Here is a 24,883-nt window from a genome sequence, read left to right as displayed (position 1 = left end):
TGTTTTGTTTTTTTTATTCGTCCCAGACTACTTGATTAAAATACAAAAACCGTTAATATAATTGGTATCTTATTTTCAATCTTATGTTATGATGGCTCGTTGAAAAGAGAATTAAAAAATCTATCAAGTAATCTAAAAATCCAATATGGCGCCCATTTAACTTTAGGAAGTTAGTAAATGTTCCTCAAAAGTGGCCATTTTAAATTTTTTTTTGACATCAATTCTAAATTAAGCGTATCAAAGACAGTCACTTTTATATAAAACTTTTTTTATATCTCTTATACTTTCGATGATATAAGACATTCAAGGAAATGACCAATTTTAGTTTTTTTGAATTTACGTCGAACCTATGCTTCATTTTGAATTTCCATAAGGGAATTTTAAATAAGCATCCAAAACTGCAAAACATTGCCCATTTAACCAATTCTCTATCTTTAATAATAACAAAGTTACCCATGCAATCCCACGCGATCTGGGACACACTGTATAGTGTGAAAATAGGCTTACTTCGGTTTTTTCCTACCGTAACTTCCACTTTCTTATCGGAATTTTTTTAAATACAACAATAAAAATACAAAGAACCAAGATTATACAAATAAAATGACCACATTACTTTTTCTAGTTGTAGACTCCGGGCAAAATTTTGAATATAGCGAAACGTTGGGGTTTGTTATTGTGTTGTTAATAACCAGAAAACGTTCTTTAATTGATACCACTTTTTAAAAAAGGGAAATTTCCCTTTTTTTCACACACTTAATTTATAAATTATGCAAAAATGAGGCACTTAAAAAAAGACGCTTTGATAAATAACGCGCAAAAATACCCACAAGTTTATGATCCTACAGTTGTTTTTCCAACTGTTATTGGGAGACGTATTGAAAATGTGATAATTTTTTTAACTAGAAAAGAATTCCGCTTTACTTACATACTTACAAAGACATTTCAAACTTAATTATGGGCCAATAGTACCTGTTGAATGGGAAAAGTCTATGAAAAAATGCTGAATGAAATATTAACCTGGAGCTCTCATCTTTGCCTCTCCACGCCTCTTTCTTTTTTCCGGGTTCAAATCACTACTCCGGATTTTATCTCATCCCATTTACGCCCCTTTCCCCCGCAGTTGCTGCTTGAACCACCCTTCCCCTTCTTATCTCTCTTTCGTGCATTTTTTTTACATCTCTATGGCGTCCTTTAAAGTTTTCTGCCACGTTCGTCAAGTCGCCTTTGCTATTCCTTTACGGCTACTGCATGTTTCGTTCAAACCTGGATCACACTTCCTTCAAACCTTCTTCGCGCGTCCGTTAATTTTCCTCTACGCCCTTCCTTCCTTTTTTTCTTTTTTCTTTCTCGCTTTTCTCACATCTCGTTTACATTTTCTTTGCACCTCCTCCACCCATCCCGTTTTTTGGACGCCTTTTCAAGTTTTCTTTACCGTCCTTTTAGATATCCCTCTTACATACCTTCTTCAAATCTTCCTCGTGCTGCATTCAAGCTTTCAGTGCACATAACCCAGACAAAAAGTTCGGAAAACACCGGGGTGAGGGGGAGTCCGAGTAAAAGGCTGAAAGGCTGTCGAAGAGCTTTTCAAAGGCTGCAGTGGTATAGAATTCCGTAATCCGGTACTTACCTAGAAAACTCCTTTAATAAGATTCATCCCGATACCTGCTAATCCCATTATTAAATTGTATGACTGGAGTGGGAGAGATGTATCCCGATATTTATTATACGCCATCCCTCGTCTAACAATTCTGTCATTAGACCTAGAGTAAATATTTACGAACCTAATTAGATATCAATTATAATTTATATTAAGCATAGATTAAGCTACCCAATCCAATTGGGCATTCAAGCAAGTAATTAATTATTTAATTTTTTAACATTGGAAATGCCTATGTTTTGTATATGGGTATGAAGTTACCAGTATCGTTCAAGCAGAAAAGACAGGGGTGTCGTATTAAGTGATGATTGTACCGTACTCTGCCGCAATCGGTAGGTTAAGGAAAAGTCGCAGACATCTGTCCATACGGTACTTACTTAATAGTGTGCAATTGTTTTGTTAATTCCAATGTATAATTCTCGCACATCTCCTTTAATAGGATTACGAGCATGTTATGACGAGGCTTATTATTCAGAACGTGTACGTTTGCGACACGAGCGAGCTTGCGAGCGAGTGGAGCAAGTGATCCCGGGTGAATTATTTGTGTTTTACATATGGCGTTATACGGTTATCAGTTCCAATGTTTTCGATGGTTGCATGTATTGCGAAATCTGTAAATGTTAATTATTCTATTTTGCGTCAAATATAGGTTCATTTAAACGGTAATTTAAGGGTATTTTACACCCCTCTAGCAAGAACTGGAAATACATTCCCATCCCAAAGCTTTATTCAAGGTGTTCCAATCTCACCTAGATTTGCAGAAGTTCTAGAAAGCTTTGAAAAATATTTGAGATGATGCCAAAATCTCTCCATAAAATGCTTTAAAAGAGGAAAGAGTAAAGGAACTGTTTTTCAAAGAAATCGAAATGTACACCAGATCCGACATCTTGCAGAGCATGGAAACTTGTGAAGTTAAAAAACAATGAGTACTTTATTTATTGATCTTTAGATACGAGAAAGTCGTCAGAAGGCCTGTTCAACCAAAATTCGGGTGACTTTAGAAATTCTTCGGTAACGGCTGTCTCGTCGCTCTAAAACGAGAGGTGCATAAGGCATGTAATATAAACCTAGAGCTCTTACGTCAAGGTAGTGATCTGTGGTACTTCCAGACGAGTTGTGAATGTCCATCGGTGAGCCAACACTGTATCCTCCACGCAGACGTGACTTACAGCAGCAGCATTTCGCCTTAAAGTTGTTTAGTACCCTGAAACGGTTCTCGGTAAAGCGGCATTTGCAGGTGTTCGAGACTTACGCGGTTATTTTTTGGAAGTTCTCGTAGAGCTGAGCATAGGCGCACCGAAGATACTGGATCTCCTTCAGGTAACCCTGGTTTTTGACCTCCAGCTGCTGTCTGGCACTGCGCAGGTGGTGTATCTCGCATAGACAATTCTGCACGTGCTGCTCGCTCGCCAAATTATGCTGATCGAGCTTAGTGGCGGCGTCTCGCATTTCGCTCAATTGCAAACAGAGCGCTTCGTTCTGCAAGTACAACTAAGTACATCGACACATCTTTGGGCCTACTCTACCTTAGCTCGCAACAGGTCGTGCTGCCGAAGAGCTTTCTCCAGCTCGTTTTGAAGCGCGATCATTTCCACGTCGCTGGGAGCGGGCGCGCCTGATTGTAATCGAGCTTGGGTAGCGTCGATAATCTTGTCTTTAGCTTGCAACTCCTTCCGAATGTTCGCACACTCCTCCTGCAGTTTCGCAATGTACTCGTTGAGCGTCTCAATCTCTTCATTGGCGGCCCTTAGACTCTCCTCAAACTTTTGCTCCAGCTCCGTTTCGAGGGACGTGTAATTTTGATTTCGAGTCTTACTACGCTCGTAATCCTCGCGCAGGTATTTACCGGCCTCCTCGGCGGACGCGAGCTTGCTCTGGAGCTCACCGATCGTGCACCTCAAATCGCACACCTCCCTCTCGTACATGTCCTTATTCTCATCGATCTGCTTCCGCATGCAACACAGCGAATTGTTTTGCACGCAAAATTCCGTCTCCAGCTGACTGTACTGATCGACCTTCTTCTGCAGCAGGTCCTTCATCGCTACGAGCTTCTCGCGCAGTTGCGCCACATTTCCTTGGCAAGTTTCGATCTCCTTCTGGCAGTAATCTGTGCGCTCGTCCGTTACGTTATAATTCAGCTCGTATTCGCTGATGCGCGCGAGTAGTTCAGTTATCTCCTTCTTCAGCTCGTTGTTCTGGCAGACGGTCCAGCATAGTTTCTGCTGTGTCTCGTGCAGAAGTTCGGCGTACTCGCTCATTTCGCCCACCTTATCGGTGAGTTTCTGCTGTAGATCACGCACGCGTTGGTCGACGTTTTCCATGCCTAGGTTCTGGTAGGCCTTGTTCAACTCTTTGGCTTCATTCTGTAATTGACTTATATGGATTGAAGTCGACGCGAGGGTAAGTACGAACCACAAGACGGCGCATAGCGTCGCACTCGCATTCGATCTCCTCAACTCGACCTTTTAGAGTGTCTCGTACGGGCTGAAATTACAAAGATTTTAAGTATGGGACACCAAAGTGCAGTAACGATTGATGGTGGGATTGTTAGTGCTTTAGAAAATGTACACTGCACCGGAAAGTAACTAGTGCACAAGAAGCTCTGAAGAGGGTATAGAGCATTGAGAGGGACTAACGATCGGAACCGGTTCGATTGTTAGTACTTGCGAGATGTTAGCACTGCATCAGAGGGTACCTAAATTCCGCTAAGAAACGATCGACACCGGTCAGATTGTTAGCCTATCCAAACTTAATTTACCGCTACGTTCTCAAGTTCCTTCTCCAACCCTACGATTGTCTTTCTCAGATCGTCGACTTCTTGCGAGTGCCTCTCTCTTTCTTCTTCTCGTTCCGTTCGCAACTGAAACGTTATATTTAGTCCGTGTACTTACGGAGACAGTCAGTCGAACCTTCGCTATCTCCTGAACAGCTTCGGACGTTGACGAGGGTTCCGTTGTCGATCCGGCGCTATCTGTCACAATTTCGACGGAAGGCGAACGAGATTTCTCCGAGATTTGTCCCGACTTGATCGACCTGGTATCTTCAACAAGGGGTGGGGGTGGGATTCCGGCCGCCGACCGAATTGACTTAGAATCTTCAACAAGGGGCGGCGGTGGTATTCCGGCCCCCGACCGAGTCGACTTGTCTTCACTGGGTACCGGCGTTATGAGAAGTTTGTTGGCTTCGGGTGGTTTCGGAGCGACTTTAGCAGGAGTTTGACCTGTCTCTTTTTCGGCGCGCGTCGATTTGGCCGATGCGCTCGTCGATACCGATGGCCAAGACGCATCTGACTCGGTTGACGGTAACACTTTGACCGCCTTAACTGCCCTATCCTTCTCCCTAATCGCCTCTTGTAACGCTTGTATCGTTTCATTCTGGGCTTGACTCTAAGACCGTCTCGTAAGCGCTGTAATGGAAAAGGGTACTTACCATCGATTCACTTTGACGCCTGATGGTATCTATCTCGCCTTTTGCCTTCAACTGAAACGAATAATTTACTGACCTAAAATCGTAGCCTCGACTTTACGTTTTCCTTCTGAAGCCTCTCCAGCTCGCCTTCTTTGGACTTATTGTCCGATTGCCAACGGGACTGGGCCGTTGAAAACTGATTCTGCAATTTATCAAGAGCCGCTTGAGCTTCGGCATACTTGCGCTTGTACTCTTCTCGTTCCACAACCTAAAATCAAAGTATATACTGAGTGATCGGCTCGTAATTCCCAGCACAAGGAAAAGAATGACACTTTGAATTGGTCAGCCGAGTTTGGGATGGACAATTTCATGTATTTCTTCGGATTGGACCAAACCTTAGTTTCCTCAGATTTCCGATTCTTATAGCTTCACCCACTCATCTCAAATTCTTATGAATCTCAGATGCCTCAGATGTCTTCCGTTTTGAGATAATCTTTCGTAATTTTCATGACAATTATTGTTTTTTTACAAAGGGAGTAAAAATTTGTGTCAAAGCCACGTCAGCATAATTTCTGCTAGGGTAAATTCTTTCCTGTTCTGAATCCCTTTTTATCTACCGTAGGGGAAGTAAAAATAGGGGACGTAGGACTCAGCGTAGGAAGAAAGCGAAGAAAATTACACGAACCACACCACAAACCTAAGAACATAACCCAACTTTTATAATAGCAACCATTGCAGTCACTGGGTGTAGGGATTCTTTGTAATTTTTCGAATCCTTGTAACTCAGATTCTTCGGATTCATTTAATTATTCATTTATCTTCGTCGGCTTCTTCAAAGTATTCAGATCTTCTCGTTCCTCAAGTTATCTTCATATTATTTGGTTTATGCAATTCTTCAAACTTTTCGCTTCTTCAAACGATTCGGATGAACAAAACAATTCGGATGAACAAAAGAAGAAATAAGCATCAAAAACTTTTTAGCTCGATAATCGGTGACCAATTCAACGGATTGACAAGTCGGATAGTTACGTATGTGTTCGCCTGCTCGTAAAACTTCTCCAGCTCCCTGTTCGCTTGGAAGATGGTATCCTTCAAAGTGCGATTCTCGTCTTCGAACCCTCTCACCTAAAAAAAAACAACGTCGGAGTCGCCTTAATACCAAAATAAATCTCACCATGTTCCTCAGCTCGGCCGCTCCGGTTTCCGCATCGAGGCTCATCTGAAAAAGGCGAACGTTGAGAGTTTGCATCAACCGTTGATGATGCGACTTATCACTATCAGAAGCAGGGGTTGGAGCCCATATGAAATATAGGTTCTAGTTCTGCACTATTTAGAATTATATTTTAAGTTCACTTTACGTTCACATAATTTTTTCGGGATTTTATTGCAACTTGCAACTGCTTTTACCCTGTTTTTATATTATGTTTTATGTATGTGTTTTATTATCAATCATTTAATACAACGAATTATTATACACATCAACACTATTGCCCATTCGAGACTATTTATTAACTTCTCAAATAACTGATCACAAAGACTTATTTAACATTTGAATTACACTATTATCCCATTATAGTGTTTGATTTTGCGTTCCTGCCCTACGATACGTCAGGTCATGGCGATTGGCGTCCCTTACAACTAACCTAAGGAGACCCTGTCTTAGATCACGTGCCACATTTAAGCGGGATCCGATTATCTTTTGAGGGCCATTCCGGTGACCATTTTTAAAAGTTTCCGGGTTGATTTTATATCCGTGTTACAGTAGCGTGAAGTTAGTTACACACTTCAGAACCAAATTTTACCAGCAATTTGCACAACGGTTTCGGTTCCAAGCGAGCGGACATGCCATTGGTTCCGGTTCAAACCCCTGATCAAAAGTCATGCGTTAAGTTAATAATTTATTAAAGACCTTAATAATAAATTACTACAACTAAATGAAGCGATTATTCTTACACTCGTTCTGCTTCTGGATATTTAACTCGAGATTGTTTATGAAGGTTCTGATCGGCGGACGATCCGAATTGGGGATGAATTTACTAACGATGCCGCTCTGGTGGCTCGTATTACTGATCCTGTAGTGCTCGTGCAGGACGTTGTTGCAGCTCAGTTTGGGCGCCTGGTTGCACTGGCGCGGGCTCTGAGGAGTGTGGCGGTTGACTAAGCCCGAAGTACGGTAGTACGGTTGATACTTACGTGCGCGATGGGCTTAGGTTCGTTGGGGATGACCATATGATAGTGGGGTGAGCACGGTCTGGTCCACTGATGACATATTCTGTTGTAAAGGTAAATGAATTGACCCGGTTTACTTTCGCGCTGAACGGGCTGGGGTGGTGGTGAAGGCTTTGGGGGCGGCAAGGGGCGAGGGGAAAGAGGTATATCATAAATAGCCGTGTAATTTGGAGGCGATCGGTTTGAGGCACGTTTGCGCCTGGGGGTTGATTTTTTCAGTTCGCGCGTATTTGGCGAACGAGATCGGGCGGAATCGTGTGATTTTTGCGAGGTTTGAGTTCGCGCGGACAGTGATGGACATTCAGAACTGGACAAATCACCGACGCAGATACATCTCGTTGACGGACCCGATTTTCTACTACGCGAAGCCTTTTCACGATTTGTACCAACAGATTTGGACAACGTTTCCACACAGATACACCTGGTTGACTTTCCCGACCTGACCGCACCAGGTTTCCTCGCAGTAGAAGTCAGTGATTTGGCGTCAACCTGCACTGTTCTGGAAGATCTCTTCGGCACGCCATAGGTCGGTTTCCGCAAAACTGGAACTTGAGATCGAACAATACCAGGCGATTTTTTCGCCGATCCCACAGCGATGCCGCTTTTGGGCCTACAACTACATTTGGATTTTAGAGACCTCTGCGACGTTTTCGCTTGCAACTTAACGTTGCACTTCTTCGCTGAAATTTTGACGTTCTCCATATCGTCCATCTGAAATGAAAATTCGATTGGGAACGTTATCGAGTAGGCACTAGTCATACTGTTTCCTCCATGCGGCGAATTCGCTCGCGCAGCTTAGCCATTGTCCCATCCTTGGACTCGCACTCGTTTGTCGCCTCCTCGAGTTGCTTTTTCAAGTTCTCTACGTCGCTCTTCAATTTCCTGATCATCTCATCTTTCACCTTCGCTTCAGCTGCACAGTTATTTTCTTGGACCACCGCATCTTCGCGTAATCGCGCGATGACCCCCTTCCCCGTTGCCAACTCCCTCTCTACGCCTTTACACTTTTCTCTCAGTTCCTCCATATCGATTTGCATTTGGTTAATCACATTGTCTTTCCTCTCGCTTTCCCTCAGGCATTCTCTGTGTCTTCTTTCCAGCTCATCCATACTTTTTTGCATATCTCTAATCACGTCGTCTTTCATTTCTAACTGTGCGCAAGCACCCTGGTATTGCGTCTGTGCCTTTTGCAAGCTCTTCCGAAGCCGGCCGAGCTCACCCGCCGCCTCGGTCAGCTCCACCACAACCGAATTCGACTTCTCCAACGCCTTTGGCTAAAAAAACGTTTCTGAAAGTGATCTTCTTTTACCCCACATTTTTTTAATAATAAAAATGCGAAAACTTCTAGAGTTCAGAAAATTAATCAAAAGAGAAATTTTTTTAATATAAACAATTAAGCAAAACGCCACTCACCTTTTCTTTGAGTACCTGTAACTCCAACTGCAACTTTTGCACCAGATAATCCTTTTCTTTGAGTTCAGAGAGAACTTGATCGTAATCAGCTTGCAACTGACGCACTTTTTCGCGCAACTCTTCGACCGGCGGCACATGTACCACGTCGTAAATTTCGGTACTTACCCTCTTAACGGAGTTGATTTCTTCTTCCTTCAGGCGCAATTTATGCTGCAACGCCTCCAGGTCGTCTTGCTTGGGCGATTCGCTAATCCGCTTCTCGAGGTCCTTCACTTTACTAAAAAGGCAAAACTCAATTTTGGCCCACATGAGCTCTTTGCTTACGAGTCCAATTCGGTTACATTCTTGTTGGCCTAAAAATAAAAAAGGGATCTGTAGTGTTCGACTCATTCAGGTTTGCTCTAAGCTACTTGGAAATCAAATGCGTTTGTGAGTGTTTTGGTTTATTTCAAACGTTTACAAGTCATTAGTTTTTTGCTCAACTACTTCCAAAATGACTCTCAGCTTGCTATCGCTCCCTTTCTTCACCCGTCGGTGTAAACTGTCAGTAATCTTCAACGAGACGTTATCCTGGCGCTCAGGGGGCGTCGGGCTAAAATGAACGAGTTCCCCCAACCCCTTTGTACTTCAAATCATACTTACGGAATTAAGGAACATTCACATTTTAAAAGGAAAGTATCAGGATTGACTGTAAAAAATTTTAGACCGTTAGCACTCCACCGGTTTTCGTCACGAGCGCGTTTTATAACTTCAACTAAACTACGCACATCACTCTCAAGCAAGCGTATCCTCTGCAACGGCAAAGGTTACCACGCCGGCCTCCAACCCCCAAAAGCCTACCTTCTCACTGGAAAGTGTCGACGTCTCTAGCTTCTTCGCGAGCAGCGCGACCTTATCCGCCGCCTCCTTCTCCAAGCTCTCGACGATCTTCACCAACATCTCATTCTGCTGGGTCAGGTCGCGTATCCAGTCCTGCTGCAGATTCACCCGGCGCTGCAAGACCAACCGTCGTGAAGGCACCCGCCACGGCTTTTTTTACCTGTAAGTTATCGCCGCCTCCAATGTTTCCGATCTCCCTCAGCTTGGCCTGGTACGTTCGATTGAACTCCTGGATTATCGCCAGTGTTTCCGTTTCGCGACATATCCGGTCGCCGAGATTGACTTGGCAGCCATCCGGGCCGAATTTGATTGGAATTGTAAATTGGGAACTCATTCTGTCGACTGTTACAAAAATTTCGGGTTCATTTCGTTTTTGAACATCTTCGAAACATAATCTGTCATATTAGAGTGTCGTTTGTTAGTGGTATGGCGGCTTGATTTTATCGAAACGTATACGTAGACCCGAAATTAAATTTCGTAGGGATTCTACAAATTCCAAGGTGGAATTAAAAAGTGAAATTGGACAACACGCGTAAAACATCTGACACCACTGTGCTTAACTTGTTTCTGCACACTTTATTTTGATACCGAAAAATTAGGCTTTCTCATAAACAGGCTGACTGACCGTAAAAAATTCGCGTAAACAAAAAATACACGCTCTTCAACCGTCGCAAAGCTATTTCGTTGTCTCCAGTATTTAACGAACTACCACTTACACTACAACCCCTTTAAAAATTTTTAAGTAAACCGCCAATCACAGCGGAACCTGCCAAACGTTCCCACTTCTCCAATATAAAACGCTCAATTTTTCGAAACGTTTTTCGTTATCAGAACCAGATGTGTATTGTGCATTTGCTTGAAATTAAATAACTTTTGCCTGATAATAAAGCTACTTATCGCAGGCGACCAGATGTGACTTCTAACACCTTATCTAAATTGAACAATTTACAAAAGCTATAAAATTAAAACGAAAAAATTACGCATATAAAAAATTTCTAAGAGGAAAAACAAACGCTGAGATACAAATTCAAGTAAAATAAACCAAGTTTGTGTTTGTTCGTAAATAACCCCCTCCCACAGATTGACTTAATACATTGAAAAACTATCGTATACAGGATGTGTCGTCATTATCTCTGGTGTTCGGTATTTAGATCTGCTTTTTCTGCTTAGGTAATAGCCTAAAGCCCCTTGCAAGAGACGGGTTATCCTGGACTGGTTTAATTTAAAGTCTATCACATAAATTATTATCAATAGCGATAAATGCAGGTAAAGCAGAACTACATATACATAAAAATCACGTTTAAAAATCAAAGGTGTGGGGTTGTGTACACAATAATAACAAAACAGGACTCATCAACGTCGTAAAAGTCAAACCAAGACGTACGTACCTATGTGTTTCAATATGGCGATGCCCATCGCGTCAGTCGTCCATGTCTAGTCTCTATTCCTCAAACGTCAATGATGAATCGAAACATAAGGTGCAACAACGAACACCCGCCACCACAAGTTTCATTACATGCTGCCATATTGCACGTTGCAGCTGTAGTATGTACGAGGCTATATAGTTCATAAATAAGGAAATTCATTGAAATCGTGTTTTAAGTGTTGAGCTTAGATAATAGACCCCTATTGTGCGAGCTAAAAATAACGGAATAATTTCTACATCGCCTTAAAAAACTAAATATTTCCGAGGAAAGAATGGGATTTTACATCTGGATTTAATCTTGGTAAACAAGGAGACAAGATGTCAATTTCCGTACTGTTGAAATCTTGTATAAAGTTTTGTTTCTAACTCGAATAAAAACTTTGGAAAGGTACAACATTAAATTTCTGCAGTACTTTTAATAAAAATATAAGTTGGTACATCGCTTTTGACATAGAAATACTTTATTCAAATTTTATGTAAGATTTGAACATTTTTAAGGTATTAGCAATTCAAATTTTTTCTTAGCAAAGTAAACAACTTGCTCGATGACATATTCTGTCCTTCTAGTTAAGAAAATCAACATCGTTCTTTTTGAATTTTTCTTATAATATACAAACTACCCCGCATATGTAAATGTGAGAAGCCCCTAGCTACCTATTCTGAATCTTAAATTTGTCTTTGTGAAGCTTATAGTAATTTTGCTTACATCTCGTATTTCTGTCTTAGACTGAATTGATTTTAGGTGTGAAGGGTGTTGGCGGAACGGAACAAGCGTGGGGCCATGTTACGGTCCGACCCCATGCTCACATGTTCTGGTGGTTGTACTACACCACCGCGAACGTGTCTCACTTTACGGAACGTCCATTAATAATATGGTTGCAAGGTAAGTGTGATCATTCAAACTTTTCAGCTCGTCGAAGAATATTCGTGACAAGCGTTTCACTTATCAACAATTTCCTCTGGACACGTCAAAGATCGATATAATATTAAACAGTCACGTTTCCAGAAATGTGCCGTTCACGGAGTCGTGAGATGTTAAATTATATATTAGTGAGTAGGTAACGGAAAATTCGCATGATAAACGACGCTTCTAGGCTTAATGAAGGTACATTTATAATTGCACCATTTACATTATAAGCCATTTGAGGAATTTCGGTGGTGTAATTTCAAATTTAAGACACACATTTTTTTAATAAAGTGACAAATAAATTAACGTAAATGAAATAAGAATACCCTTGTAATAAATGCTCATACATTTAACAGAAAATAAACATTTTCTTTAACAATTCGAGGACACAATAGGTATATCTTCTGAATTGGATCTAATCAGTCACATTTTCGAGTTTATTAGTAATTAGTAGGTACCTACAGATTAATTCAATTTTCAAAATATTTTCGCACGTCAATGTTAGGTCCCGTAGGTTACTTGTTTAGAGTACCTACACGTTAGCCATTCGTGTAAATGCGAAGGTCTTTACTAGTTGCTTTGGACTGCAGTGAAGTTTGATGAAACCTATTATGTCACAGTTACGTAATTGCAATAAATCTATTTACTCAGTATTATATTAACAAAGTATCACTTTTGCTTTTGAAATAACTTAACTGGTCGATCTTTGCGAAAAATGTTGATTTGAATGGGGAAATTTCAGAGTTTTCACCCTAAAATTGTTTAAATTAATTATCTAAGCGTGTTTACGCAAATGGTAGCTGTATCCTCTTTAGGTAAAGTTATTTTAATAGAATTCGGATTTGTTAAAACGTTTATTTATAGATTCTGGTCCCAACTTTTCACTGCTGTCTGTGTGCCATGATATTGGTCGGTGGTCTCTACTGACTATCTTTATATGATCTTCTTAGTCTCAATTACTTGACAGCATTGATTGTCGTTCTACCGTAAGAATTATTTGGCCTTTGACCAAGTCGTGCTTTATCTTTGTAGCTTTCATATTATGGGTACTCTTTGTTATGGGTCATATGTTTACGTTATGCATTCAGATCATCAGATCCCTGTAGGTTTGAACCTCAATTGATGCACCCCGAAGAAAACACACAACAGCACGACAACACGATGACAATTTTAACATTGCCTGAGTACGGACATGGCTTGATAGAAGTCCAAAATCGAGCGAAAGGTCCAGCTGTTATGAGGTCGTCGGCGCTCTCTAAGGATGCCTCATCGTCGTCTCATCCCTACCGATTCCAAACCACCGAGGTTGTACGGCCTACCCAAAATTCAGAAGCAAGTAAATCCTATTTCCTCTTCGTCCCATACTCGCCTCTATCTCGCCAAACATGTGTTTCTTATGACCCTGAACCTGAAAGTTACTGAAGAGCTATCAATAGTATATCGGAAGACAAGTGTTACAATGCGACCTATTGTAATACTCCTATCTTGTGGCACGAGTGGCGTAGCAAAGCGGAGCCACGAGTGTCGACAAGATACATAACATGAGAAAGTGCACGAAGTAATAAAAGCATTAACCTTTGCAAACAAAATTTAACTCCTCTAATTAGCTGCTACTTAATTAAGTTGTTTATATCTAATTAAACGCCTATTATACAAGTTTGTCCTTATTTCACGTAAGGATTCGAATAATAGGATTCAAACTAGTTAGAGCTTTATGTTATTACTTTCAGCGAGTTTCCTGATTTTTATCAGATGTAAGTTTTCACAAGTGCACCTGTTTTAGGAAGCCATTATTTATAATTTATGAATATAGGTACATCATTCATGTCAAGGTTCACGTCAATTTTACATGAAAGAGGTGATATATTACGCTAACTTTAAAATAATTACGAATACATTTTTTATGAGATGAAATCTTGTACACTGGGATGGTCGTAAAGCTTAAACATAAAAGGGATGTTAAGACTTATTTGAAATGAAGATGGTTGAAGTTGAATGCTGTGGATCAAACGACACAGAATATTAGGCTTTAAAGAGACATAACATGAGAAAGTGCACGAAGTAATAAAAGCATTAACCTTTGCAAACAAAATTTAACTCCTCTAATTAGCTGCTACTTAATTAAGTTGTTTATATCTAATTAAACGCCTATTATACAAGTTTGTCCTTATTTCACGTAAGGATTCGAATAATAGGATTCAAACTAGTTAGAGCTTTATGTTATTACTTTCAGCGAGTTTCCTGATTTTTATCAGATGTAAGTTTTCACAAGTGCACCTGTTTTAGGAAGCCATTATTTATAATTTATGAATATAGGTACATCATTCATGTCAAGGTTCACGTCAATTTTACATGAAAGAGGTGATATATTACGCTAACTTTAAAATAATTACGAATACATTTTTTATGAGATGAAATCTTGTACACTGGGATGGTCGTAAAGCTTAAACATAAAAGGGATGTTAAGACTTATTTGAAATGAAGATGGTTGAAGTTGAATGCTGTGGATCAAACGACACAGAATATTAGGCTTTAAAGAGACACTTACTGTATGTATGAAGGTTATGAAGGTAGTACAGTACATGACTATGGTTGAATTTAAACATCCTTAGAAGTTTTATCAGTCCCTGAGAAACCTTAAGAGCATGTGCAAGTGGTGAATGGTATTTTAGTCTGGGTTTAATCGCCTTTAGGAACCTGTGAGACCATTACAGAGTCTTCTAAGACTTGCTCAAGTGTTCTAGCCTTTGAAAACACTTAGGGGCCACTAATGTCATTCACAAATTTTCTTCATGTGTTCATGAGTCTCCAACAGTCTAAAGAACTTTCTGAAGGCTTTTAAAGACCTACGCTTTTATTAATCTTCAAGGGTGTTCAAGGCTGTTGAGGTTTTGAGTAGCATCTACGCACCTTCAACATTCAAGAGTGTTTAAGTGCTTTCAAGTATATCTAAGGGTCTTCCAATCTTTCAAGAGTCTTCGCCAAATATTAAAATCCATCAAGACGCGCCTTAGAGCTTTTGTAAGCCGTTAAGAGGTTTTAATCGTGTCTAAATCAATTTAAGAGTATTTAATATTCGAACTTTGAACAGTGTGTAAGACCCTTTATGAGCTTTAAGAGAATTTGAATCCAGTTAAGTGTCTTTAAAGGCAACAGTTGCGAAAAGTCTCCTAGACTCCATAAGTCTTTGCGACTTTGCAAAGCTTCATAAGTCTCTTAAGGGTTTTCTAGAGGCTTTGACGGCATTTAGTTAACTTGTAGAATCTTTAAGTGTGTATCAAGGTCCTCATGCACCTTTGACCTTGACAATCTTTTAAACCCGTAGAGCTTTTATGGGTCTATGAAAATCTTCTAGTGTCTCAAACACTCTCCAAGTACACAAAGACGTCTCAATTCCCCTTGAAACTTTTGACATGCTCTTATCTGCGTAAAATCCAAACCTTTCCGAGATTTTGTGGGTCTTCCAAAGCTTTTGAGAGCATTCAGAGCATTTAATAGCTTTAAGGGTCGAACCTTAACAGATATTTACTATATAGTCATCTAGCATCTTTTAGTGTCTCCGCGCGATTTCGAGAGCTTTCAAGAGAAGCCTTTAATACATATTTAGCGGAAACCCGGTCCTTAAGGAGATTTTACGTGTCCTTGAGAATATTTAAGAACTTCTCCGAGTGAAAAAGCTCTTATGAGACGCCTACAGCATCAAAGAGAATAATGTACATAAAGCTTTTACTGTTTAAAGAGTTTAAAAGCTTAGCCTTTCTTTAAGAGCGTCTTTAAAGGTCTTCCAAAACCTTCTAGGAGCTGAGTACTGAAAAACTAATCCTTATCTGTCGATTTCTTCGGAAGGTTTTTGCTGCATTTGAGGTGTTTTAAGTCTCTGTTCTCTTCCTACACTTTTTTTACACACTTCTACACAATTATGTTTTAAGATGGAATAGAAGGATAATGAGTTAGAGTGTCCTTTTTTGAGGTGAGCGTTGAGCAGGGTGCTATAATATCAAACACATGAACGTTGCTCTTGCAGAATATCACGATTTACTATAATATAGTAGCTGTTACTTCATTCATCGAAAGGCAAATTTTTATTTCAAAACAGTTTACTGCAATCCAAAGTACAATAAACTAAACAAATATAGAAAGCGAGCTCCTGGGTATGGCTATAGCGTGAGCAAAACAAAATTTTGAAACTGGTTTTAAATTTTCTTTTATTCCAAGTGGCTATGTATCAAAGTTCATTTAAATACCTTCATAAATAAAAAAGTTTGCAATTCGGTTTATAAATGGTGGAGATGCGAAAAGGGCACTGTGAATATTGTCCGATTAGGCTCAATGTTTGGAACTGCTTTTATATGGCTAAAGCTATATGCATATTGAATTTCATGCAATTCGGTCATAACTCACGGAGATGTCAAAAGGGCCTTCCTTATTTTTTGGGATACATTGCCAATTCACGAACTCCGATCTACAAATTTGATAAAGAATCCATCTACTAAATTTTATCGTAATCGGTCCATTCGTTATCGAGATATCGTGCTAACGGACGGGGCGACGGACAGACGGAGAGACAACACAAAATTATAAAATCGCTAGGAGCTCATTAATAATCACAATGAAGATTAATCACAAGTAAACTAAAGAAGTGGTGTGTAGGTGCCTTATATGAACATTCTAATAGTCACTTTAATTTATAGAAGAAGATTTGAGAAAGGCAATCGCAAACCAAGCAACGAAGGCCAGTGTGGATACTCGTTTTTTTCCTTTTGTGTATTTATATGAATTCCCTAAAATCATTTTTAATTAAGAGAATTTATCTTAAATGAAAATTTTTTATGGCAATTATATCAAGCGAGCTTTATTCGCGCAACGCGCTTAATTGGGATTACCCTAATACGGCGGTGTATACCTATACCCACCCTTACGAAAAAGTAAGCGTCACTTTATAAATTAAATTTTAATGTTTACCCATAAAAAGAGCAACATTGTGGCGGAAATTTCACGAAAATGAGATTTCCACCTGACGTTATACCTTCATTTAAATGTGAAACCTTTAGGCACTTATCAAACGTGTTCGCTGCTCATTTAAAGTTTCCCGACCCCCTGAACAAATACACTTTCGGTAAAAGGATAAAACTTAGTCGAGAGTTCTTAATCCATCTAAATTTGTCACGAATATCCGCGTTACCGGTTAATTCCGAACTAATCCATAATACTGCATCAGGCGTATTACAGAATGTCAATTCTAGGCGGGCCTGGAATGCCTTCAAGCGGCTACGGAAATTTTCTGGAAATTGGCCTTCTAAACATAAACTTAACGGAGAAAGATCACTCTTGGGTAAAACATTTCAACATTTTATTCCTTGACAATCCCGTAGGAGTAGGTTTTAGTTACTTTTCAAGTTCCTCCGTAAAAATGGTGCAAAATAATAAAGAAATCGGTCGGGATTTAATAAACTTCTTGAAAACATTTTTAAGCGAGCACGAGGAATTCCAGAAGATTCCACTGTACATTTTCGGCGAATCGTATGGAGGAAAAATGGCCGTGGAATTTGCGTATCAACTTGTACAAGTACGCCATTTGCTTTCACGGCGAGAAACTGTTACGTGTAATGCAATTTTCTTTCAGGAAATTAGGAGAGGCGAAGTGACTGTTCATTTCAAAGGTATAGGGCTCGGAGATGCCTACATTTCACCTATTCACTACATTTTAAATTATGGTTCATTAGCGCTAAATCTTGTAAGTGTATACAAATGCGACCTAATTTATATTCCCGTTTTCCGATTTTAGGGACTCATCGAAAAGAAAGATTTTAATGAAATCAGCAATTTGACGGAGGACGTAAAAGTGGCAATCGAGAGAAGAGATTTTCTGGCAGCGTCTGATATTGAAGCGAAAATTACAGATACCGTCATTAAAGCAACGCAAGGAATTGATGTTTATAATATCGTTCTTAAATCGAACATTTCTGCATTGCCAAGTATAAACCGCCATTGAATGCGAAAAACCTTTGTTAAACTTGTAAAAGATGCTCTTTGGAAACTTCGGACTTGTAGTGTAATTTGGAATAAATTTAATATTAGGGCATGCACGAATGTCATAATAACGCAAAACGTACAAAAATGCACTGAACAAAACCTTTACGTTGATAAATGTGCCGTTATATAATAGGTACTTTCAATTGAAACTTCTCTTGTTCGTTATAAAACTGAGAACCTTTGAAAGTAGTAGCTCTTTTTTAGCCGATCATGCAACGGTCCACCCTTTGATTTTTCAATATTGCTCAACTGGATATAAGGATTTTGGATGGAAAAGTGCAATTACGAGTATAGCGAAGGAGGTAAAAAAACTGAAAAACACTCAGAAATATTCACTAATACGTACCCGTTTCGACACCAAAGCTGTCGTCATCGGAGGACATCTAAAGAGAAAGTAAAAATGTTAGCCCTTTAGTCCTTTATTATTATATTATATGAGGCCGAGTCGACCCCGAGGAGAAACAAGTCAAAGTTTTTTGGTTGAGGGGTTCGGGAATCGAATCTAGCACCTTCGTGTTGTAGGCAAGTATCCTTACCACACGTCTACCGCCTCCCATCAAATCTTAGTCCGTATACTAATTACAAATGAAGGTGTACGAATTGTGGACAGCATAATTGGCCTCCCTCATCATTTACGAAGTGTGTTTCGTAACGCTAGATTGCATTTCAAAGGGCTCTGTTTTTTTTAAAACCATCTTTTAGTGATCTCACTTGATGACAATTTATTTTTACTCCAGGTATATCCTTCCTCTCTACTGAGTATTTTTATGCATGCTTTTTACATGTTCCTCTTTAGTGATCACCTTTCTGAAATAATTCTTACTCTTTCCCACTTCACAAGAACACCCACAAAATGGCGCCAAGTAATTCAGTTAGCCATTCTTAATCACCAATTAATCTGATTCGTTTGGATCAACCAATTATGAGAGCGCTAGGGTCCATAAGTCAAAATCTCGCGACCGTTGTATTCCGCGGGACTCGCAGTGAGATCATTCTGATTGAACAGTTTTGGGAACGTAAACCTCATTAAGATAGCCTTATCTAGCCTCAATGCTCGACACACGGACGCCAGCAACTTCCGAACACCATTACTGGTTACAACGCGTACCTACCTATAAACTGACATTTAATTTGCAACTACTCACATTGTCAGTTTCTCAGAAACGACGAAATAATAATGTAATTCGTGCAAAACTTATGATAATCATTACAGAAGCAATAAAAATTTAACTTTATAGAATTGTTGACTTTGATAAAATCCATTACATCATGAAATTTAAAGAATTAAGTACGTTTCGACGTGTCCAATCTTTTATTTGCTTCGCCAACTTTCCTTCTGTGCATTTTAAAGTTCTCTACAATGCGATTTATTTATGCGCTTCTTTTGATAATGCAACCATCTTCAGTAATTTAAAGCTCATTCTTTAAAGATCTTATTCCATTCTCAGCGCTATAGGTTTTTACAAAGTTCACACTTCCCAAGTTGATAACCTTTGGCGATTGGCTTTGGCAACCTATACAATTGTTTATTTGGCGACAACAGTCAGTTTAGATGTATAAATGTCAAATCACCGGCCTAGGGAAATTATAATTGTAGCTTACAAATGTAACTTTTCCGCTAGTTTTGTACATAAAATCATAAATTAATGAAATTAAACAAAAAAACATCTTAATTTCTCAGAAGCTAAATGAAACGTTATTTATTTAATAAATATCAGCATCAAAGAAACGAAATTTTCAAAAGAGCTCTCAAAGGTCGAAGAAAATTTCTTAAGAGCAATTAGTAGAGATGTGTAAAATATTCAATGTTCGCCTTTAATTAAATCAATTAAGACGCACACAGCGGTGGGATGTACAAAAGTACTTCAAGATCCTCCCTACAAGTAACCGAAATAAAATTGTATTGATTGTTAGTCAAAGGTTCGAGGTAGACTTTGACATACGCAATATTTAATTAAACAAGGAATTTGTCCAAAGTTCTTTTACAAGTAATAAAAGTTTTACGTCGACATGCCTCACGGAATCCTTAATTTAACTTTACTGCATTTTAAGGGTTCCTCAGTTATCAAGATAGTTGTAATCAGTTGATGAATACAAAGATAAAGGAATCTCTGAACATTTCGGCGGATATTGAATGGAATTTCATAAATGACGACATTTATTCTGCTCTGCAGGGAGATTTGATGCGGCCAGTAACCGGAACTAGTAATATTATCTGATTTAATTCTTTATTCGTTAATTCTCTTATAAGATTCTTGTTTTAGTCGAAGCTCTCCTTAACGAAACGGATATTAAAATTATAGTCTACAACGGCGTGTTCGATTTCCTGGTTAACACGGCGGGTATGTATAACTATTTCATATTGCGTGCGTATATCATTTTCATCATTTCCAATTTACAATTATTAATAGCATGAAATATGTTAAAGGCAAAGTTTGAAATTAATAGTTGTTACAAACTAGGAACGGCAATGTGGCTGGATGATTTAAAATGGAATCGAAGTTCAGAGTGGCAGGAAACTAATAAACAACCTTTAGAAATTGATATGGTAAATGAAGCTTATGTAAAACAAGTGGGAAACTTGGTCTTCTACACGGTACTTCGGGCAGGTCACAGTGTAAGCTTAATGAATTGCACATTTGTGTTCATTAAATACTACATTTAGGTTCCAGTTGATAACATCCCGGCGATGGAAGAGATTCTTAAAAGGGAACTGCTATACTCCTAGGTCACTATTGTATGATGTATACAGATGTAATAAAATTATTTTTCACGAGTTTTTGTTACTAAGTAATAAGCGCTACACATAAAGCACTAAGTTAACTCCCTCAAAAACCTACAACTTGTTTAAGTTCTTCGGATTGATTTGGAGTAATTATTAAGCTTTCCATGGGCCACTTGCAAATATACATTGTGGCGGCCCAAACTAGAATCATTTCTTTATTTATTCCTTTGAAAGTTACCTTAAAGAAGTTGTCCTGAGCACACCCTGTATATAACTATTTCGCCTGTTCGCTGTTCCTGTATATACGCGCGGCGCATGAGCCGTCAAAGTTAGAATTAAGCCTGCATATGGGCATTGGTCGAACAACATTACATTAGTAATGAATATGTCTGTTAAAAAACAGCATGCCATTTCCTCGAGTTTTATTTGTATAACGCTGTGAAAGCTTTCGTCGTGCTTTCGACACAGCTACCTGGGTTCCGTTGTAGGCTTCAGCAACGGTGTCTACCAAACGGAATACTTGTATTGTTCTAGAACGTTGTCTACGAAACCCGAACTGCCCCGGTCTTATGTTCGGTTGCAGTTTCGTTAGCAGTAACTAGGGAATGCAATACCGGGATCGCGGGATTTGCGGGACTGAGGAATTTGTCGACCAAGGGGACGGCTCTGTTTACTTTGTTAATGAAACGCATAACGGAGAAGTTATTTTTTAAATAATTGTTAAACATTTTTCGTTAAAAATGTACTCTGATTTTTGAGGTACTTTAGAAGTTCGCCTCTTTGTGCTTTATAGGAGACGTTTTTTTGATTTCTAAGTTAGGCCGAAGGTACTTTTTTGTTAAATATTGTGATAAAATTAGCGATTTATTTTAATACAGAAGTTAACCGCACAGAATTGCTTATTTGCCAATTTATTTACAGTTTTTACGGGATTAACATCTAACAATCCCGCAAATACCAGGATTGATATTTTGCTGCGGGATTTATTTATTTATTATTTATTATCCCTCTCTCTTGTTTCTGGGCCCTCAACAGGCTTGCGCCCAATTACAGAGTGACCCGCATATTGCTTTTTAGAGGTGCCTCTGCAGAAGGTCTTAAGTTGTTCTATACTACTCCGATATTTACCTTACGAATTAGGAAAACTGCAGGAAAACCTAATTCGGAGTAGTCGGCAGAATGATCGGAACTGGTCTAAGGTAATTCCCATCTCTGCCACAGATGAAAAATTCATCTCAACCCAGGTTCGAACACCCGACCTCCCGATTTATAGTCCAACGCTCTACCACTGAACCATAAAACCGGATTGCATACCCTAGCAGTACCCTTTCGAAGATCTTCTCCAGGGCTGAGGTACTGAGGGAGATCTTTCGCTTTCTTGGCCTCGGCTAAGGCCTGTAGCAGGGGCTCGGGTGTCCGGGTTTCCGGATGGGATGCTTCTCTGGAGATTCATTAAATTTTGTCCAGTTGGTGATCTCGGTCTGAACTCCAATCCGGAACAACGTAGAACTCGTACGGGTATGGAATCGCCTGCAACACCGTAAAGTCGTGCGCAGGGTTGCCAGGTCACATACCTGCCAAATCTTTGGCACGCGATACACTGAGGCACTTGGCGGCTGGTACCGGAAATCTTGTACCTTCACACAGAGATTTCCGTGATGTCGGAGATGTTGGAAGCACCCGACAGGTTCTTCAGGGTGAGGAGGAAGATGTTGCTTTGATCCTTTCCCTTACCTTGAATCTTGGCAGCGTAAGTGGAACTAAACCCACGAGGTGAGAATGATCCTCGATGATCTCGTCGGGGGTGATATAGGTTGCTAATCTCCTGATTGCAACTTTAGGCTCGCTCTCGGATGGCAGGATGGAACTTGACTTGCCTTTCCGTAGGCCGTAGTAGTAGGGGAGCTAACACGAAATCCACTGAACGAGAATGATCAAAATTGTAACCGATGGTGTTCCATTTTGCCCTATCAGAGTATGCTAAAATCGATCGTCTGCCGCCTCAGGTCATACGACTTAAGGCGCTGCGGGTACTTCTTGTGGTACCAATTCTACAAGGTTGTTTTTCGAGAAAATAAGTTATACACCAAATGAAAACGTTGATAATAGCTCTTAAAAAAATATTTAAAAAAATCGCGCGCATTTGATAACTCCGTAAAAAAACAATTCTTAGTCGGTTTTTCACGAACTTTCTACGGATATAACTAGGTTACCGTTGGAAGAATGAAGCTGATTTTTTTTACAGACTAATGATAGGTACTACTAATGACTTAACGGTGTTTCGTTTTTAAATTTTTTCTCTAATTACAAGATTATCTTATTATCTTAACATTATAAGATATCTTATAATTAGAGAAAAAATTTAAAAAAGAAACACTCTCATAGTCATTGGCTGTACCTATCATTAGTCTGTAGAAAAAATCAGCTTCATTCTTCCAACGGTAACCTAGTTATATCCGTAGAAAGTTCGTAAAAAACTGACTAAGAATTGTTTTTTTACGGAGTTATCAAATGCGCGCGATTTTTTTAAATATTTTTTTAAGAGCTATTATCAACGTTTTCATTTGGTGTATAACTTATTTTCTCGAAAAACAATCTTTCAGAATTGGTAGCACAAGAAGTACCCGCAGCGCCTTAAGTCGTATGACCTGAGGCGGCAGACGATCGATTTTAGCATACTTTGATAGGGCAAAATGGAACTCCATCGGTTAAAATTTTGATCATTCTCGTTCAGTGGATTTCGTGCTAGCTCCCCTACTATAGGTAATCCTGAATTAGGCGAAATACGTCCGAACTGTCAGCGGTGGTGCTGGCTCCCTTTCTTATGGCAACGATGTTAGCTGATCAAGGTTGCAGGCGTAGCTGATAAAGTTTCGTATCTCGTCAACGTAAATAGGCGCCTTATTCGGGGTAGCTTGTTGCTGTCGGAGTGGCATGGCGGTTGAAGATGTAGAAGCGGAGATATTCGAGTAAGAATATATCGTATGGCTGCTGGTGGTGGTTTCGTTACGGGTGTCCATATCAGCTATCTCGGCGGAGTCGGTATCCGTTTTCCTTCGTTTCGTTTGCTGGTTGTTCGGTGGTGGAGGTGGTAGTCGATTGGGAGCGTGTACCTTAAGTGACTATACCGAGGACGGCATAGGTGAAATGTGTGGGCATCTCAATGCGCTGAGCGTCCACGTCGGTTGTATTCATCGCTGTGGCGGCAGCGGTAGCGAGTTGGCTGGTGGTTGCCCCTTCGAGGGAGGGGGTGCATCCTACTCTGAAAAGAGCACCTTTCCGTTACTTTGTGGATCTTAGATTCATGGGCGCTCACTTGGGAGCTTCACCGCTACTGACGGTAAGATGATCGAAACTGTCTGAGACTGCTCGTCGGTTAAACGCGTACGCGATAGCAGCCGATGTAGGTGGTCTGGTCTGAATGAGTGCTCAGAGACAGATGACACCTTGCGGTGGAGCTCGGCCTTAAAAAGCCTGTGGGAGATGGTCACTGACTGGGTTGACGCATACGTCCTCGCTGGCGATGTTTAATTTGACTTTTCGATCGGATCGGGTGACATAGAACACATCTAGGTTATGGCTCGACTACTTCTGTTGAATGGCGTTGGAGCCTGGACTTCTTCTGGACTATAGTAGGTCTATATGGACGTATTCGAAACTGTGGTGGGTGACTGACCAGGGAATTATCTCTGACCGCTTGTGCCTTGTCATGTTTGTCCATCGGTTATAGTATTTTTTCAAATGCATTTGGCTCCTGGATATGACAATCGGTGTAGGTTTGTGTGTATCAACTTGGCATTACGAATGGTCTGACTTTCGCCTAAGAGACATCACAATAGATGAACTTGCTCGTGCTATACGAGGAATTTCTTCAGGGTTGGTTCTTGCGCAATCCACGATCCTCCTACCGCGAATGCATCTGTCGCGATCATTAGTGGTGCGTTCATTATAGGGTGATGCACTAAATTTTTGTAGTGTTCTTCGTACTTAGATCTTGACTTAGTTGGAAGTAGTGCATCTATAGTACCATTTGCAGATTTGCAAGAATGTTCATGCGAGCAAACACAAGAAACTAATCTATCCCACAAATCATCTATAGCTATGCAATTAACTTGTTTAAAATTACATGCATTTTTTCCTCGATTTTTTTCTTTTCATTAAAGAAACGTATATTCGTTCTAACTGTTTAATTAAATTATGTGGCAC

General features: G+C 39.9%; 2 protein-coding genes across 6 annotated transcripts in view; one reads left to right on the top strand and one right to left on the bottom strand.

Annotated features, from left to right (window-relative positions):
• Positions 1–20,729, top strand: part of LOC116167473 (retinoid-inducible serine carboxypeptidase-like) — a 30,179-nt gene extending 9,450 nt beyond the window's left edge. For 3 of the 5 annotated variants that reach the window (XM_031482845.1, XM_031482863.1, XM_031482855.1), the window contains exons 2-9: positions 11,755–11,895; positions 17,163–17,485; positions 17,543–17,653; positions 17,705–17,894; positions 20,005–20,157; positions 20,217–20,294; positions 20,415–20,569; positions 20,618–20,729. In XM_031482845.1, the coding sequence (XP_031338705.1) occupies positions 11,755–11,895; positions 17,163–17,485; positions 17,543–17,653; positions 17,705–17,894; positions 20,005–20,157; positions 20,217–20,294; positions 20,415–20,569; positions 20,618–20,680 (1,214 nt within the window). In that variant the 3' untranslated portion in view covers positions 20,681–20,729. Of the gene's footprint in view, positions 1–11,754; positions 11,896–17,162; positions 17,486–17,542; positions 17,654–17,704; positions 17,895–20,004; positions 20,158–20,216; positions 20,295–20,414; positions 20,570–20,617 lie in introns of those variants that run through there. The other 2 variants (XM_031482877.1, XM_031482867.1) reach the window with 2 other exon arrangements.
• LOC116167468 (myosin-10-like) lies at positions 2,565–10,226 on the bottom strand. The gene is made up of 15 exons (XM_031482832.1): positions 9,747–10,226; positions 9,548–9,700; positions 9,032–9,060; positions 8,873–8,984; positions 6,240–6,284; positions 6,095–6,190; positions 5,184–5,333; positions 5,087–5,137; positions 4,567–5,043; positions 4,416–4,517; positions 4,070–4,141; positions 3,184–4,020; positions 2,910–3,136; positions 2,738–2,861; positions 2,565–2,688 (listed from the first exon to the last, which is right to left on the bottom strand). Exons 1-15 carry the CDS (start codon positions 9,918–9,920, stop codon positions 2,593–2,595), a joined length of 2,745 nt encoding a protein of 914 aa, XP_031338692.1. The 5' UTR covers positions 9,921–10,226; the 3' UTR covers positions 2,565–2,592.
• Positions 20,730–24,883: the final 4,154 nt, after the last annotated feature.

This window comes from Photinus pyralis, unplaced genomic scaffold (genome assembly GCF_008802855.1).
Source record: "Photinus pyralis isolate 1611_PpyrPB1 unplaced genomic scaffold, Ppyr1.3 Ppyr1.4_LG1, whole genome shotgun sequence".
NCBI classification, from domain to species: domain Eukaryota; kingdom Metazoa; phylum Arthropoda; class Insecta; order Coleoptera; family Lampyridae; genus Photinus; species Photinus pyralis.
This window is presented reverse-complemented; position numbering and strand designations above follow the sequence as displayed.